The following is a 19,482-nucleotide window of genomic DNA, read 5'->3' on the forward strand; positions in this document are numbered from 1 at the left end:
TTTGTTCCAAATTACCAAGTATGTGGATTTAAAAACTTAAAAGTTTTTACTGAGAAATGAATTTTGCCACTTAAACTTTCAGTTTCAGTTTATAAAGATAGTGTTCAAAGCATTAAATCAAAAGCAAAAATCAAGAGTGAACAATGAAGTTTTAAGGAAACTTACTATTTCATTCTATTTAGTATTTTACAATCCTATTAACTACTTTGCAATCTGCCTAATAATTACCATATTTGATGAAATACATGCTTTATGGTATTTTACCATGAACTTTTGCTAAAATCAAAATATATCCTTCAAAACTTGAATTTCAAATACGGATTGTTACCTGGTTCTTACATCTAATTTGCATCTATTGATGATACAGGATAATTCAAAGAGAATTGGGAACCACCCTCTCACCCACACCCTGTCTTCAGGTGCCACGTTCATATCATCACTTGTGTATTCCTTGAAAGCCTTCAAGAAAAAAGGTATGACAATTAAAGGAAAACAAAACAACTGTATATTCAGTCCATTACTTTTTAAGAGAAAAATAAATGCTTTATCAATCAAAAGTGAGCAATTTAATCACAATAATTATAAAAAGATGAAGATTGTAACTATGAAGGGCACTGAACTAAGATCCAAAAATTGGCTTTACCTTCAACTGTCATCAGTTCTCTGCATTATTAACCATTAAATTCTTGTTCCTTTATCATTTAAATAATTATGATAACACGCACATACATTATCCACACTGGGAAGGTGGTCAAATGAGTTGGTGTATGAAAAAGTTCTAGGAATCTCATAAATCTTTGTTAGTACACAGTAAAATCTTATTATCAAACCTATGATATATCATTTTTCCTTATGATACTTAAAAGGGAAAACTCAGATATGCATGTTAAAATCAGCAACCAGATTGTCAAGACCTTTTATTTTAAAGTTTAAGCCTCCTCTCATCTATGGTCAGCTTACTTCAGGGCTGCACAGCACAGGCATATGAACAGCAGAATAGGGAATGATGAAAAAAAGTCTAGGGTTTAAATCCTGCCTCTCTTTTCTAGGCCTGCAACTAGGGACACATTTTGTAACTTTTCTGTGCCTCAGTTTCCTTATTTGTTTAGTAGTGTTAGAATAATGTTCCATTAAGTTGTTATGAAGACTGAACAAGTGAATATATATGAAGCACTCAGAAAAATATCTGATACCTTTAATAATGGTTAATTATAATCACTAACCATAATTGAGAATCAAGTACAGACTATTTTTGGTTTAATTAAAAATAAATGCCTCTATGTCAATTCAAAACAAATTTTGATTTTAGACTAGAAAAAGTAATCAGCAAAATTCTGTTTACTAAATAACGCTATACCTGAGGTCTATCAGACACATATTTTGCACAATGGCGAATAAGTCGAATTGCTTCCATACTTGTATCAGGAAAAGCTGCATTGCATGCAAATTCAGACAAACACTTCACTGCATCCTGGAAAGAATCAATGGTCGCTGGAAAGTGTTTTTCAAATACAAGGGCTAAAACAAAGAAAAATATATCAGGATAACTACCAATTTTCAATTATTCTTAATTGAACCCAAAATATGTCAGACTCTAGATGTAATACACATTCCTCATAGGTTAGTAAGATCTATGATGTCCAACAAATAGGGAGTTTAAGTCTATTTCTATCATTCATTTATCTTAAGTAGTAAGGCAAGTGATATATGAAAGTTTTGTTTATCTAGCTATACTTTTAAAGTAACTGGTACACAGTACTGAATCAACTTTTGTTGAATAAATAAAATTGTTTATCCTGTGTTTGTTTCTTAATCCATAAAATGGAAATAATATGCATACCACAGTTGTAGGCACTGTATAATTATTATAAAGTAAGTCCTTATACAACTCAAGCATGAAATGATAGCCATGGGATGTCATGATTCCCATGTTGATGCTGGTCATCATTACCGACTTCAACACAAAATTAACTTATGTCCTCATCATTTCAAACTCCTTTCAAGTCAATAAAAGCTATATAATATAGTGATTAAAGTTCCCCAGGGTGGGCTGAGCCAGCTAGCTCCCCCCAATAAATAAATAAATAAATAAATAAATAAATAAATAAATAAAATAAAGCTTTGCCTTAAGACTCACTGCCTTTAAATATCACTACTTACTAATTCTATGACATGAGAGAAATTACTTAACTTCTCTGGCTTGGAGTTTTCTAGTTTATTTTTTAAAGGGAGAGATAATAAGTTGCAAAAATAGCAAAATATATGTAAAAATGATTGTTTTGCATGCCATATAGTAAACCCTCAATAAATATAATTTACTATAATAATACCACTTGTCAGCATGGATCTGTAGGCAAAATTTGGTAAACTTATGCCCTAAATAGACCCATTATCTTACTGTACTTGAATTATCATTTGAACAAATAGAGCTTTTGGTTTTTTATTTGAGTACAGTTAAAAACACTACTCACTGACAATGTGCCCTGTTGTTTGAAATGCAAGTTCCACAATACTTTCATCTTGATCAGATGCTGCTAGATGAAATACAGAGAAAATGTTCTTCCATCCAGACCGAATGTTAGCAGCTTGAGAATTAACCATCTGTGCTATACACCGTACAACCATATCTCGAATTGTTGGAGACCTAAAATATTAATATAATTGTTTGGATAATAAAATTCTACAGGTTCTCTTCCCCTTCTATTTATTTCCTCTGTTATAGAAAACAGTAAAATTTTACTGATGTTAACCCAATGAACAAACATGGTACCTGTTCCGTTTCATTATATGTTCAAAAGGTCTTAGGAAATCCTTCTGGAATCTGAAATTTGCAAGTTCCCCTTTTTCTAAAAACTTCATTGACAACTGCCTCAAGGAGTCTACAGCAAAAATAGCTACATCTTCATTAGGATTACAGCCAACCTGTAAGGGCAACAAAATAATGAGATACTCTTGTCAGTGGTTGGTAATCAACAATTCTTTATTTTTATCTTACGGAAAAAAAAAAAAAAAAAAGAAAGAAAACTAGTAGCACAGAAAGAAAAATTGTATTATTTTTCTTGAAGATACTAGATATGCTAAAAATATTTCTTTCTTTCTTTCTTTTTTTTTTTTTTGGCAGAATCAGGGATTGAACTCAGGCCCTTGCGCTTGCCAGGCAAGTGCTTAATTCTACTGAGTCATCTCCCCGGCCCCTAAAAATATTTCTGAACAAAGAAATATTTCAGGGGCCAGGGAGATGGCTTAGCGGAATAAGCGCTTCCCTGGCAAGTGCAAGGGCCTGAGTTCTTCAATCCCTGGTTCCACAAAAAAAAAAGACTTCAAATTCCAAAAATCTTGAGCAATCTTTTTAAAGAACAGAACTTAAAGGGTCTCTACATTACAAAAAAAAAAAAGACCACAATTGCTTGACAGGAAAAATGCTTTAAGGAAATTTTAAATACAGAAAAACATAAATATAAACAAATACTGTATTTATTTAAATACCTTATTAAAATGATCTCCAATAACTTCCCAAATCCGAGACCACTGCAGTCTTATTCTTCCCATGTTGTAATATGATATTTCTACTATCTTTTGCAGACTAAACATTCTTGGGTGTGTAGTGGAAAGCAATTCATCCATAGATACAGCACAGAGCCAACGGACAAAATCCACTGTAACATAAATACATTTACAGTTTTTTTCACCTTTAAAGCTTTTTAGCCAAAAGGCCACTGTGTAAACAGAATAAACATATTCACTTACCAATAGCATTTCCATCTAGCCTTGTAGATCCTGTAAATATTCTGGGGAAAACAAAATATGCTTTTAAAATTTATAGTTTCATTTCTGTTATGCTAGTTCAGAACCAAGTTGCCTGTGGCATGACCATTTTTATCTGTTTAAGCAAACCAAAAAAACCAGGCAGTCAAATGGATGATTTCCATCATATTGTTTAGTATCAAGAGTACTGTAGGTTGAATGCCTGTCCTTCTCATATCCAAATGTATTACTTTGCATTCAATGGTACTAGAGTAAAAGTGTATATTGTAATTATTTCACAGATAAATTCTTAGACCTTATAACATTCTAGAAAAAGGAAAATATTAATTTGCAAAACTAATGAACAGTTAAAATGTCATGTTTTTCAATTTCTCCCATCTACTAACATTAAGCAAGTTTTTAAAAGATTACGTAATGTACATTTGGTTAGAAAATTTAGTTAACATGATTTGATATAAACTTGTAAATGCTTTCAATTTAACCAAGTGGCTAAACTACTTTCATTAGGATATTCAAATATTTAAAGTTAAGCTACAGTGCCCAGTTTTACCTAGCTTTCTTTATGAAACTTCATTTGTTTCAGTTTCATAAAAAGTTTCAGCATTCATACATTATTTTTTCTCCTTCTCCTTTATTTTTTGAGACAGAGTCTTGCTATATCATCAAGGCTGGTCTTGAACGCACTATGTAGCCCAGGCTGGCCCTGAACTCTCAGCAATTCTTCTGCCTCAACTTCTCAAGTTCTAGGATTACAGGAATGCATTTCTATGCTGGACTGTAAGCGAGGGTTTGATGTGGTTAAGCCTTCCTCGATTTATTTCATTTTTTTAATGTATTTGGTACGGGGTCTCACTACACAGCTTGGACTTACACTGATCCTCCTGTTTCAGCCTTCCCAATGCTGGGATTACAGGCATGTGCCACCATACCTGGACTCAGTGGCTGGCTCAGGGCACCTAGAGTAAGGGCCAGGACAGCATGTAGTGCCTGAGATCAAACCCTAGTCCCTGCATTTGCCTAAGCAGGTGCTTAGTCCACTGAGCTATCTTGCAGCCCTCCTTTCTCAATGTACACAACAGGATGAACATGATAAAAAGAAAAACTTAAAGCAGGAACAGCTCAAATGGTAAACTTAAAAACAGTAATAACAGTAATAGCTACCCATCACAAGGTGGGCACTACTCTAGTGTTTTATATATGTCCACTATTTAATAATCAAAACTATACTGGGAAGTATATACTTATTATAACCCTAGTTTTATAAAAACAGAAACTGAGACACAACGATATTTAATAACTTCTTCAAAGTGCCAGTACCATGATTCAAATAAGAGCAGTCTAACTTCAGTCTACCTTCTTAACTACTTTTCTACATTGTTTCATACTTACCTGGACAAAACATGTACTGAACACTGTAAATATATTCTAAAGAGAAAAATAAGACAGGAAGTAGGTGACAGATGTTTCTCAAACAGGAAGGAGATCAAGAGATGGGAGAGGTGAGAGGGAGAAGAGAGAAAGGGGATGAAGAAAGGAATCAAGATGTGTTATGTACATGTACCAACTCCACACAAGGAACATAAACACTAACATGCAAACATGTACATGACAAAGAATGTATTTCCAGGTTTCCCCTACTACTAGTCTGAATCACTTCATATATTTTTTAACCTTAGCACCCTTGTATGTCTTCTATGTGTTTATAAATAACACATAGACTACATAAATAAGACAAGAAATTCAAAATCTAGACTCCTGCTAAAGAAAATCTTAGGATCTTCAGTACTGTTCTTGTTTGCAGAATGAAGTAATAATTCAAGAATCTACAGAAAACACTACCTGGGAAGAAAAAGAGTAAGGTCCTATTTAATCCAGTGGCAGACTGGATACAGAAATTTAAAATATACAAAGCTCTCACATGAACAAAAATGAAAACTGTAGCCTAAACTACATGTGATCAACTGCTCTCAAACTAGAGGTATTCTCATGGAAAGCAAAAGCTATAAACAAACTGTATCACACAGTTAATATTACAAGTAAAGAAAAAGAAAAGGTACAAAAGAAAAGATTTACTTTTAAATGAAAACAAAGCAAAAGGCAATGTGTAGAGGGGTAAGGAATATAAGTAGAGACAAAGATTATATACAACCACAGTAAAAGGAAAGGACAAATTCTGAAGGTCATGAAACGGTGGAGAATGCAGGCAAGAAAGACCAACAACTACCATCAGCAGCAGTCAGAAAGTTTCTGCAGACTGGAGGTGTAGTGGAAGATAGCAAACGTGTATCCCAGGAGGGGTATTCAAGTTCCTCCTCGCTATGGCAGCCTCTAAGGGGTCACTCTATTTCTACCAAAGCACCACGAAAGATAAACCATGAGGGAAAGCATAGCAGTTTTCAGAAGCATCTGAAGTTAAGACTTAATATACTAAACCAGGAGAAAGATATTAGGCATGACAAACTCAGCCCAGTAAATGGATTCTATATTTCCTGTGTGAAAAGCAAGGAGCAAAAGCGTAAGTATTATTTGCTAATATTAAAAGAAATGGCCTAAAAAGAATAGAATGAAAAGAAAATGGAAAAATTACTGCTTCATTCACATAATACCAATGCAAAAGAAATGATAGCAAAATTTTGGAAATAAACTTTCAAACTAACCCAAATGATCTAAATTACTATAACTATTAAAGGTTTATCACTGGTAACATTTACTTCTTAGGCTTAACTGAAAGATTTTTTTTTTCAGGTGACATGTTAAATAGCCTTTATTATGAAAAACACTATACAGAACTCTATGAATATATATACTCATATATATTCATATATATACACATAATATATATATATGTATATACAAATAATACATAAGACAGTCACAAAGGTCATATTTGATGAGTAAGAACTGTTTTTACTAATAGCTTTTTTTTTTCATTTTTTTTAAATTTTATTTATTTTTTTTATTGACATCAGTTATTTTTATTTTAAAGAAAGAAAAAAAAAATAAAAACAGTGGTACAAAATCTCAAAACAAGATTTTAGGAGAGTAACAATGGTTAGTACATTGTGTGTTGTTATTGCCAAAGTATTAACTGAAAGATTTTTATAGACAAATCCACTTAGGATGAACTGTACATATTTTCTGTGTGGTGACAGAAAGTTCTAAAGTGTAAGATAGGCTTTTTTTTAAGATAGACTTGTATAAGCTTGATCTGCTATGTTTAAAAAAACACTAATAAAGTTGAGGAGATAGCTCAGTGGAATACGTGCTTATCTGGAAAGCACAAGGTCTTGAGTTCAATCCCTGGTACCAACAAAGGAAAAAGAAAAGAAAAAAAACAACAAAAATAAATAACTTTTTTAGCTTTTAGAAGTAAATCATTCTTTTTATATAATTTAGCAACATTTATGAAACAGGTCTACTTTAACAATGCCTAGAGACTTCTACCCTTGTAATTCTAGAGGATCAGGTACTACCCAGATTAATGTGTCTTAATATTTTCCTAAATTCTAATGGTATAAGATTCCTACTATAAAAGTGGAAATAATATGAAACTTTTTACATCTTAAAGACCTCAACAACCCTTCCCTAAATTAAAAAAAAAGAATTGGAGCTTTAAAAAAAAAGAAAGACCTCAACAGAATCCCATTTTCTTTTTGTCCACCAAGAAACAAGTAATAAATTAACACAGAATATATATATTTATTTATATATTTTAAATGTATTTTGGTATAGGGTCTCACTACACACCTCGAACTCATAGTGATCTCCTGTTTTCAGCCTCCCCAGTGCTAGGATTACAGGCCTGTGCCACCGTACCCAGCCTAGAATAATTATTTTAATTTTTCTTGTTTAGTTTGTAAGTTTCTAATAACAGATTATATTATTTAACTTTTTAAAAAATTATTTATTTGATACAAGGTCTCGCTACACAGTTTAGATTTGTAGTGACCTAGACAAAGACATAACTATCTGGGATGATGCTAGATAATATTCTTACTATTCTTTTGACTATCAGTTTTCTCACTGAATTAAGCTTATGGACCAGAGTTGGCAGAAGGAAAATCAGAAACTCAATGAAAAAGTGAAATATACAACAGAAGAACAATATAAGCTTATAATAAATCAAAGATGTAACTTTTAAGGCTTTCACTATAAGCTAAATTTAAGTATTGAGGTTTTGCTTAAAAACGGATGTTAGATTTTATTATTTGTAGAAGTCTCTGGTGATGACAAACTTAGATGACAAACTACTAAGAAAATTTATGCTACATACTCTCTGAAATAGCAAAAATTACTGAACCAGACAAGTAATCTGTTCAAAAGGGTGATATGTCCCCTTATAACAAACAGTGAACAGCACGAAAAATTACAATTTGGTGTGGTCATATAAAGTATGTTATTGGAAAAAGAAGATAAAATGTTGACTCTTGCCTAGGTAGATTCTCATAATAATAGTAAAGATGCTTTTCTGGAAGGCAAGAAAATCATTTGGAGGAAAATTTGCCTAGCAGCAGAAGAGTAGCAAACTAGGCATAGAAGTTATGACAGAATATACACTCAGATCGGCTGCATAAGACAGAAAATAGACTGGCTCCATCATTTAAAATTCCCTATAAACAAACAAACAAAAAAATACTTTTCAAAATAATCAAGAAAGGGCCAATCTGTCTGTGGCAACAGGTAATATATTTAAACCATTTCTGCCCAAGTTCCTCATTTATAAATTGAGAACATGAATTTATTTAATGAAACTACTGAAAGGTTTTTCCTGGTCAGTTTCTATACTACAAGTTCGTCTTGAATTTTATGTAATTTTCCTGTCTCAGCCTCCAGAATGCTGGGATTACAGGTGTGTACCACTATACCCTGCCACTACTGAAAAGTTTAAATTAAGTACATAATGTAATGTGTCATACATGACAAGCCTTCATGTTACACAGTGGACATAAAATGACAATCTTTCTCCACTCTTTATAAGAAAAACAACAATAGAATGTTAAGAATTCTTTTCAAGGGCCGGGGAGATGACTCACTGGACTAAGTGCTTCCCTGGCAAGTGCAAAGGCCTGAGTTCAATCCCTGGTTCCGCAAAAAAAAAAAGAAAAAAGAATTCTTTTCAAGTAAAGTTCCAGATATGCTGGGTGTGGTGGTGCATGACTGTAATCCTGGTATTTTAGAGGCTGAGGCACAAGGAGCCTGGGCTACAAAGTGAGCTCTAGGCCAGCCTGAACTGCATAGTGAGACTCTGTCTTAAAAAGCAAAAGAAAGAAGAAAAAAAAAAAATTCTAGAAGTACTCTAATGGTCAGTAGCTACTGAATATTCCAGTGCTGTTTGTGTGTAAGGTCAAACTTTGCCTGACGAGGAATTGCTAGCAAGGGATTAAGACAAAGAAATCAAACATCAACGTTGTAAAATGTTAAATTTCAATTTGGGGGTTATTTATCTGGGAAAAGGTAACTGGAATGTTAGAAGGTAAGGTTTTACTTGCTGGGCATTTAGAAATCTAAATATTCTACAGAATGTTTTCCTTTAGGAAACAAGTTAAAATGGGCCTTCTTGGTAATGTATACAATACATAAGTTCTAAAGTCTTTTCCAAAGGAGCTTATAATAAGAATCTCCAGCAAATACCATTCATTTTGTCCATAATACAGGTTATGTACCATGGATACAGAAAGATAAACCCCAGTGTATTTTCAAAGACTGATAATAATGAGAGTAAGTTTTCTACAAAGGAAATAAAAAATCTCTGTGTGTGGTGTTTTGTTTTTGCGACAGGATCTCATTATATATCTGAGGTTGGCCTAGAACTCACTGTGTAGCCCAGGTTGGTCTTGAACTTGTAGTGATCCTCGTACCTCAGTTTCTAAGTGTTGGGATTACAGCTGTGGGTCACCATGACAAGCACTTATTTCTGTCTTTTAAATTTTAATTACAACATGTACATGATTTCCCTCCTCTTGAGGAACCGGCACATGTATGTAATGCATCTTTACCCGCCTTGTTCCTCTCTTCATTTTCCTTCTCCTGCCCTTGTCCCTCTCTCTCTTAGCCCCTTATTATATGCAAAATATCTATTCCTTATTTTTATTTTGCTCTTTATATTTTGGATTTCTCATAAAACAGAACCCATATGGTATTTAAGTGTATGTGATTTACTTAACATTATGGTCTCAAAGTGCATCCATTTTCTTAAAAGTGACTCAAATTTATCCTTCTTTACAGAAAAGTAGCAATGTATTGTGTATAAATACTTTATCCAGTCATCTCTTGATGGACATATAGGTCACTTCCAAGATTTAGTTCTTATAAGTTGTGTTGTTATAAACCATGAGTATGGATGTACTGTTAATAAGACATCTTTAATTCTTTCAGCATTAACCTACAAAGGGAAACCTTTTAGAAGAAACCTAGAAAGGGAATGGCTGGGTCCAGTAGAACTTCTATTTTCAGTGTTTTAAGGAATCTATATACTGATTTCTATAGTGGCTGTTTTAATTTACATTTCCACTAAGAATGAAGGATTCAAAAAAAAAGAAGAAAGGACTCCTTTTACCCTGCACCCTTGCCAGCACTTACCACTTGATTTTCTTCATAGCCATTCTTTCTAGAGTAAGATGGAATCTTATTATTGTTTTAATTTGCATTTCTTTAAAAGCTATATATGTTTAATATTTTTTCAAGTATTTATTGGCCATTTGTACTTCTGAAAAGTATCTATGCATTTCAATTGTCCAGTTTTTAATTGGGTCTTTTATTTTTTGAGGGTCTAATTTTTTTTGTATATCCTTAGTGTTAGCTTTCTGTGGAACAGCTGGCAAATTTTTTTTCCCATACTGCAGATTGTCTCTTCGTTCTGTTGGTTGTTTCCTTTGCTGTGCAGAAGTTTTTTATGTTCATATGATCCCAGTATTTCTTATGTAGCTGGAATCTTTGGCTATACCTATGTCTTCAGGAATTATACCTATTTTATCTTTCAGCAGACTGTTTCTATTTTAATATGTGGATCTTTGTTTTTACTTTAGTTTACTACATGCTGAAAGATACAGGTCTAGATTCAATCTTCTGCATATGTACAGCCAGTTTTACCAGCATCATTTATTAAAGATGTTACCTTTTCACCAACATATATTTTTGACCCCTTTGTAAAAGATTAGTTGGCTGAGTGTACCTGGGGTTGCTTCTGTAGCCTCTATTCTGTTCCGCTGATCCATGTATCTGATTTGTACCAAAACCATACTGCTTCAATCACTGTACTTCCATAATGTAACTTGAAACTCAAGATTGTGAATGGTACTGTTTTAATTTTTTTTTGGTGGGTTTATTATTGGTATACAGGAAAGCTATTCATTTTTGCGTGTTGATTCTGTATCCTGTTGTGTTCTTTTTTTCCCAAAATTATCATTTCTCTAATGCTCCTATTATAACAAGCTTCATACCATTTACTTCTTTCCAATATACCATGAACAAAAAAATCAAAATTATGGATACTTAATCATCGAAATCTCAGTTTATCATAACAGTCGTATTACTTTTGGATAATTATTTTGAGAATACACTTTTTTCTTTTTACTAATATAGCTTATGCTACCCAACTGGAATAGTCACTTGAAAAGGAAAGAAAATGAATACCTTACCTATCTACAGCAACAACAACACTTTGAGAACTTGTTTCTCCAATGGATTCTTGAATACTTGCAATTTGCTTCCAGTCCACATTTCCTCCAACTGCCACACATAAGAGTCATTTCAATTTTAAAAAAAAGTGGAAAAATACACTTAGTATTTAAACTTTTTTTTTTTTTTTAAATTTAAGACAGGGTCTCATGATATAGCTCAGGCTGGCCTTAAACTGTGGTAATCCTCCTGCCTTAGCCTACAAAGTGCTGAGATTACAGGTATGGGCCACTATACTTGGCCTTAAAACACATTTCTAAAATCAATCCTGTTCCTAATAAGTGAAGCAAGGCTTTGAATGAACAATTCTTTTAGCACTGTTTATCAAGGACAATTATACTTACTGAGCAATACTAAGTAGCCTACAAGACATATTATAAGGCACAAACTGCAAAGTTATATGTAACACAAATTAGGAGTACTATAAATTTAGATTACAAAATCAGTGTTTAATCAATTCATCATAGTTTCAATGTTACCATCTGTGGGTCATTCTAACACCATATAATTAGAATTTCCCTGTCATTTATCTTTAATTCCCTATTTTAAAAATGTTGGCAACTCTACCTGTAAGATATAATTTTCCTTTACTTAAAAAATCACTTATCTTCTCTCAACTTGTTCTGTAAGTCTAACTTACAGTAAAACAACAGTATCCTCTTTCTTTCAACTTGTTTTGCACGCCATCTATTCAACTCTATTCCTACTCAGATCAGGTCCTTGTATCTCAGTCTTGGCTTCTGAAATAGTTCCCTGGCTTACTGTCCTGACACTGTTTTTCTCCTCTTCAATATCTCCTTCACTCTCCTGTCAGATAACACTCCAAAATAATTTTTCTCACTGGGATAAAGTATAAGCTCTTCAGTCTAGTATTTTGTACCTCTAGTCATGCTTTCTCAACCATTAAAAATTTATCTACCAGGTCTGATTTGATTTCTTAATAAAGGACTCCTCTCCATTTTTCTCTTCTGCCTCTAAACCAAGCTTTTACTTAATAAGCACTACTCAAATCAGAATCATTTCCATACCATTTCATACTAACCTTTGTAATAGTGGTTTCATATTGGGAGTACCTGCCATTGTGGTATTCTGAATATGGGCTGCTTGTCATGACATGCCAGTTACTGCTAAGATGTCTCTCGGGTAGGTGGATGTTCAAGAAGAAGGGGGTGGTGAATGAAAGCAAGAGACAGGAAAAGGAATACTGTGGGACTGTCCTGCTTCAAGGTTGTATATGGTGAGATTTTTGGACTTATGTGCAAACATGAGAAGCATAGAATTCTTTATCCTATTGTTAAAATATAATTTAATTTTTAAATGTTCTTTATCATATTATGTAGGGACTTAAGGTTCAACATATCAATACTTGATGAAAAATACCTGTTCCTTATTATGCTTAAGATGTTTGAAATGCAGTGAGATAGTGAGGTTAAACTTGATAGCCTAAATCGTTTGATAATAACAATAAGCTTGTCTTCTGGATGGTTAACAACCAAAGTTTGCAGACCAAAATTAGAGAAAAAGGAGGGCTATAAGGAAAGCCAACATTTTGGCCCTAGCCTTCTAAGGTCAATTAAGACTCAGGACATAGGAGAACCTACACTGTAACATCATGTAACTCAGTAATGTCCCAAATTTTCTGATCAAAAAGATAATGGGGCCAAAGAGGAAAGTGATCGATGATGTAGAGTGTGCCTAAGGAGAGTCACATGGGGAGAAGACAGTCTCTCAAGCTTTCACAGAGAGCACATTGGCCAAGCATTGGCCGTGACTCATCCACATGGCTGACACTGACAAAGGTTCTACAATCTGAGGTACAGGATCTCAGGATAAATCCTGAGGGCATTTCACTGACCTTCTCAGACCAAAAAGCTACAACTCTTGTTGCACAGGTCCTGCTTTACCTTGGTCTTAACCATCCAGTAGAAAAGTATGAAGATGAAATATAGGAAGTAAAGCCATGTTGTTATGTTGAGCTGTGGGGGACTCAGGTCAATAATTTCTGACATTGCCAGTTAAACAGAAGACCCAATGCTATTATGGGCTACTGGACTCTTTTAGAATGTTTTGCTGAGTTTACACACCTATAATATTCAACAACGGAACTTAAAAAAAAAATTGGGGTATAACTATGAATGTCCATTTTGTATCTGTGTATTCAAAGTGGTCGGGATAAATATATAGTTGCATTCTCTTAATGAATGGAATGATTTTTTCTAATGGAGTTTGTAAGTAGGATCACAAGTCTGCATCTTGTACAGCAATTAACCACTAAGAAGAATATATGCAGTGTATTATTTGTTGAAACTGTACTTTTGATTTGAAACTGTCTCATTGCTATATGTTTATCAATAAAACTTTGAAAAGAGAAAAAAAAAGAAGTACATATAGTCAGCTGCTTATTATGTGTGAATTCTGCATCCATGTGTTCAACAAAGCTGCGATCAAAAATATTTGGGAGGGGGAAGTCTCCATTTGTACCTGAGCATGTATAGACTTTTTTTCCTGTTATTCTTTAACAACAGTGTTGTATTTAGAGTATTGTTATTTACATTGTAGCAGGCATTATTAAGAAGTTAGAGATAATTTTAAGAATATAGGAAAGTATATATAGGTTGTGTACAAATACTAAGCCACATTACATAAAGAACTTACAAGTCCTTAGATAACAATATTCCCAGTGGTCCTGAACCCATCCTGTTAATTTGGTTACATGAAATATTTGGTGCACAGATGCTGTTAATAAAGGAGAATACTAGTTTTAACTGGCTCTACTGTCTATACCACATCTTCTTCCAGCCTAAATTCTGACTACAGTATCCTGCTCAAGAAAATTAGCTGCACTGTGTGGGAAGGTGGACACAGAGGGTGGCAGCTAGGATGTTTCCTAATGGCTGAATGGTCACTACCAAGATAGGCTCTGCCCAACAGGAACTAAGTCAACAGACTAGTTCCCTTAGTGGTATAGATTTAAAATCAAGAGTCTGATGAATCTGGAAATTGGAGAAGACTAGAAAGAAAAATGTAACATAAGAGCATAAATTAAAAAAGTTGTTGGTCTCTGGAGTAGTCTGGAAGCTTGAACTGTTTTATATTTCCAGGTTTAAAATGCATCTTTATGTAAATCTCGTCCCCCCTTTTAGAAGGAAGGTCTTCTCATATTCTTATAATTTAAGTAGCTCAAAACAACAAACAAATCAATTTTACTTCATTTCATGTATGTCAGCACATATTATCATTGGACTAAAACTTTTAGGTTAATTTTTGTTTTTTTTACCCTAATTCTATAGACTTACTTTGCCAAAACTGAGCAATTAACAACTATTGTTTTTCTTTTTTTGGTACTAGGGATCGAACTCAAGACCTTGAGCTTGCCAGGGAGGCACTTATGCCACTGAGCTATCTCCTAGGCCTCATCTATCGTTATTTTGGCCCTCCTCAAGCCTCTTCAGAGATAATCAGGAGGCATTCACTTCACTTGACTATAGTTTTAATTACTTCATGAAGTAATTAGCGTTCTCTAATATTTAGAGTTGGGCTTCCACAGTATGTGAAGTCACCATGCAGGTGCAAAGATAGTTCTAGATTTGCTGGATCATCTAAGTCTCACCTCTGCTTCTGCAAGACCTCATGCTAACCCAACAGCTATGAAATCACTGAAATGAAACCTTGCATTGCTAGATGCTTTAGTTTGACATAGCAAGGTACCCATTTTCCTCAGTATATCTTGAAGTCATCACATAGGTCTGGTATTTCATTTTGCCTTTTCATTTCTGAAATCTTTTTGGATTTCTTCTATTTTTTTTTTTTTTTTTCTGAGACAAGGTGGTCTTTTGGGCTTTTTTTCATAGCCCAACCTGGTCTGAACTCCCTACCTCAGCCTCATTAACCCTGGGATTATGGGCCTGTGTCACCATGCCCAGCATTCTTTCTAGTTTCTTAAGACATTTTACTGTCAGTAAAAACACAAATCAGTAGAAGACTTTAAAAAATCTCTAATTGTGTAATCCAAGCCTTTAACAGGTAAGTATTCTTAGATCTCAAGTCATTTTCCTTCCTGCTCTCTTTACATCATGCCTGTAATTGGATGTGGGGAAGTTGGACAGAATATACAAAAAATTCTAGTAAACAGCCATTGTGCTAAAGTCCATTCATATATATTCTTATTTAACCTTAATAATCAGATGAGTAGATACTTCTTTAGTTTGCAGAAGTGGAAGCCAAATCTCAGAAAGATAAAATTAACATGTACATAGTAAAGAATGCAAAAACACTCAAATCTGGAAAAACAGTATTCGAGGTCAAAGTCTAAACCTTGCTTATTCCTTGGTAGAACAACTTCCATTAATGAATAAAAATGCCCGGTCTTTAAGTTTTTGTATCTATTTTTCCTAATATTTTCTTTTCTTTACTGAATTAAATATGGAAATTCCTGGTCATAATTGCATTACAGGAATCTTGGAAACAGGTTCCATACTGATAGAATTGTGAACGTGACAGCTTTCTCCAGGTTAACAACCTAAGTTTGCAGACCAAAAATTAGAGAAATAGAAAGGCTGCAATGACAGCCAACAATTTGACCCTAGCCTTTCAAGGTCAGTGAAGACTCAGGACATAGGAGAACCTACACTGTAACATCACATTACTCAGTTATGTCCCAAATTTTCTGATCAAAGAGATTATGAGGCCACAGAACAATGTGATCGATGTCGTAGAGTGTGCCTAAGGAGAGTCACAGGGACAGAAAACATTCTCTCAGACTTTCAGAGAGCAAATTGGTCAAGCAATTTGTCTCTTTGTCATGACTCATCCACATGGCTGGCACTGACAAAGGATCTGCGAACTGCGGTACAGGGTTTCAGGATAAATCCTGAGGGTACCTGATTGACCTTATCAGATACAAAAGTTACATTTCTTGTTACATAGGTCTTGCTTTATCTTGGTTTTAACCATCCAGCAGAAAAGCATAAAAATGAGGTATATAAAGTAAAGCCACATTAATATGCTGAGCTGTGAAAGGCTCAAGTCAACTTCTGTGGATAACCCACTACTATTGTGGACTGCTGGACTGTGTTGGATTGTTTTGCTGAATTCACACACCTACACTATTTAGATGCCAATGGAATACCCATCTCTGACAGGACTAACAAAAAAAGGGGATACAAAGGAAGGACCATTTTGTATCTGTATACACAGAATAGTTAGGATATACAGCTACTTTTGCTTAATTCAATGAGAAGAAAGATTTGTACTAATAGTGTTTGGAGAGGATATCCTGTCTGCATCTTGTACTGTGGATAACCACTAAGAAGATAACAATGTACAATGTATTAATTATTGAAACTGCCCTATTAATCAGTTTTGAAACTGCCTCAAAACAAACAAAAAACAAAAAAAAGCTTTCTCCAGCTAGACATATTATACAGGCTCTCACACATACAAATTATCTACTTAATCTTTAGATAGGTAATTTACTTCAACCTTTTTCCAGTCACAAGCAGGATACTGAGAGTAAGGGTCACTGAATATGTGCGCCAGAATAGGCAAAAAAAGACTCACTCCTCTACTTACTCATCTTGCTTTTCTTTGTAATGCCGGATGAAGGACATTTAATCTAAGCACAGGTCACTGGTACAATAAAGTGACTTACAATAAAAAGCTTAATGACAACTTTTGGTATTTTTTAAAAAGAATTTTTAAATTCTCACCTAGCCCAAGACCCACAAATTCATCAGGAGCCTGATCTTTTGTCCCAGTAAGAGATCCTTCTCTCCCTCTCACTGTTCCTGAAATGTATCGAGGTTTCACTCCAGTTCCTATAAGTTGTGCCAGCTCCAACTGACTGATGCACTTTAGAATCTTAATTATGAAAAAAAAAAAAATTACATTCTAATAGCATCAAAAGTAAACATTATGTATATTATTTAAAAACTGAATGTTCTTATTTAAAATGTTCAAAATTAATTTTTACCAGCTAAACAATATCAGTGACAGAATATTTAACATTTACACACCAAACTGCAAATAAAATGTTTATACCTCATGCCATGAATTTCCTAAATAATTTCCATCTGTATGAGCCACTGTGATAAGTGTTTTTATTGTATCAATATTCTTTTGCTTCATTTCAGTAATACCAGAACTCACTGTTAGTAAGGTAAATCTTGCTAGAGCCTGTACATATGCATCTCTTTCCAGCTACAAGAACAAAAACAAAAACAAAAAAGGGCAAAAAAAGATCAGATCTCTTAACATGGCTGTGAATACCGACAAATTGTTAACCTGTTTAATAATTTAACTGATGTGTCAATTATACACAATACTGCAAAATGTATTTTTAAATGATTAAGCAGAAAACAAATATATAAAATCTTAAGGCAATGGATATTTTAATTCAAACTGAAATTTTAGTGGTAACAAATTCATACTGTAAAAAAACATTTTTTGAACACTTTTCAAGTATTATATGAACTAGTAAAAATCTGATTTATAAAATTGCTCTTTTTACTCTTAGTAGACTGTATTTTGTTATATACTAAACTACATCATTCATAATGAAATAGAAAATGGGTTTTTAAAAAAGAAAGAAAACTCTGGTTAAAATTTATCCTCAAAGAATATAAATTACTACTGGAAGGTCTATTTAAAAGTACAGAGTAGATACTTGTTTCTCTTATAAGAGAACTTCTTAGATTTAAGTTATGAAATACATAAATATGCAAAATGATTCCATAACTACTAACACTGAAAATCTTAAGAAATTTTGTAATGTAGCTAACATTCTATAGAGAAAAAACTATAACCAAAGACACAAATTATAGAAAGACTAGTATAGAATTATCCATTGTCTGAAAGACTTAAACATGAGGATTAATTTAAATTCCATCATAAGTTTGAAATTCATTTTTAATCAGTAAGATATAAAAAAAAGTGTTGCAAATGGAACTGTGGCAATAGCATAAGTAACAAATATTTTTTGGGCTGGCTTGCAAAGATAAAACTTTATTACCTGAATACTGAAAATGCATGCAATTCTGATTGCACATCTTATGCCTTCCAGGCAAAGAGAGGCTACTTCAGTATCATCACAGTCTTGTAGTCCCACGCTAAATGCAGCCAGAAAAGGTGTCCAGGCCAACTACAAGAATTAAAAATTTGAAATACATCATGGATATTAAATGATAATTAAACTTTATAATGCTACACCAAATTTCTCAAAACTTGTAAAGAATGTGAGAAAGTTCTGAAAAGGAAAAAAATAAGATTCTTAGCATACCATCTGGAAACTTTCTTAGAAGAAGGGAAAAAAACTATATAATGTCACCTGGGCTTGCATGGGAAAGTAGGAACATGAATTCAGTGATTATCTTAGGCATAAATTAATAAAGGGATTAATAAAGTAGATGCAAATGATCAAGATAAAAATAGAAGGTTTATCCCTGACTCTGAAATTCATCATGCTTTGCAAGCTTTGGCCCTCATAATAATTCACACTTGCTATTTCTTTTTTCTTTTTCCCCAGTACCAGAGATTAAATTCAGGACCTTGTGATTACCAGGCAGGTGCTTATGCCCCTGAGCTATCTCTCTGGCACAATTTCTATTTCTAATGAAAATCCTTTTGCTTTTCTATTTGCAACAAATTACAATATTCTATTTTTCTTTATCTTTGTTCTCTAGACATAATTGAGTCTAATTTCTTTCAATAGTTAAACATTTTACCTTGAGAACAGTGGTGGAAAAAAAGTTCAATATAGCCTTCATTGTAGGTTATGGAAAATAAAAAATTCTGAATACTAATGAATAGCAATATAAAACAACTAGAAGTTACTTTCTGACTACTGAAAATCATAATAATAAAACCATTTAACTTTGTAATCTCTGATATAAGAATATTTATTGTTTGACCTGGGCATGGTGGCACATGCCTATAATCCCAGCAATTAGGCTACAGTAGGAAGATCAGCCTGGGATACACAGTGCATCCAAGGTCAGTCTGAACTCCATAGTGAAACCCTGTAACAAAAAAAAAAAAAAAAAA

At 33.5% G+C, this 19,482-nt stretch overlaps 1 protein-coding gene across 2 annotated transcripts in view; it reads right to left on the reverse strand.

The window, feature by feature from the left end:
- The window catches only part of Arfgef1 (ADP ribosylation factor guanine nucleotide exchange factor 1), a 156,044-nt gene that overhangs the window by 24,168 nt on the left and 112,394 nt on the right, over positions 1–19,482 (reverse strand). For both annotated transcript variants that reach the window (XM_004637529.1, XM_023722363.1), the window contains exons 20-29: positions 18,452–18,580; positions 17,482–17,640; positions 17,151–17,301; positions 11,403–11,493; positions 3,748–3,788; positions 3,487–3,656; positions 2,771–2,922; positions 2,472–2,644; positions 1,358–1,518; positions 329–459 (exon numbers count right to left, since the gene is read on the reverse strand). In XM_004637529.1, coding sequence (XP_004637586.1) covers positions 329–459; positions 1,358–1,518; positions 2,472–2,644; positions 2,771–2,922; positions 3,487–3,656; positions 3,748–3,788; positions 11,403–11,493; positions 17,151–17,301; positions 17,482–17,640; positions 18,452–18,580 — 1,358 coding nt within the window. The remainder of the gene's footprint in view (positions 1–328; positions 460–1,357; positions 1,519–2,471; positions 2,645–2,770; positions 2,923–3,486; positions 3,657–3,747; positions 3,789–11,402; positions 11,494–17,150; positions 17,302–17,481; positions 17,641–18,451; positions 18,581–19,482) is intronic.

The sequence above is a fragment of the Octodon degus genome, unplaced genomic scaffold (genome assembly GCF_000260255.1).
Source record: "Octodon degus isolate 3935 unplaced genomic scaffold, OctDeg1.0 scaffold00091, whole genome shotgun sequence".
Lineage (NCBI taxonomy): Eukaryota > Metazoa > Chordata > Mammalia > Rodentia > Octodontidae > Octodon > Octodon degus.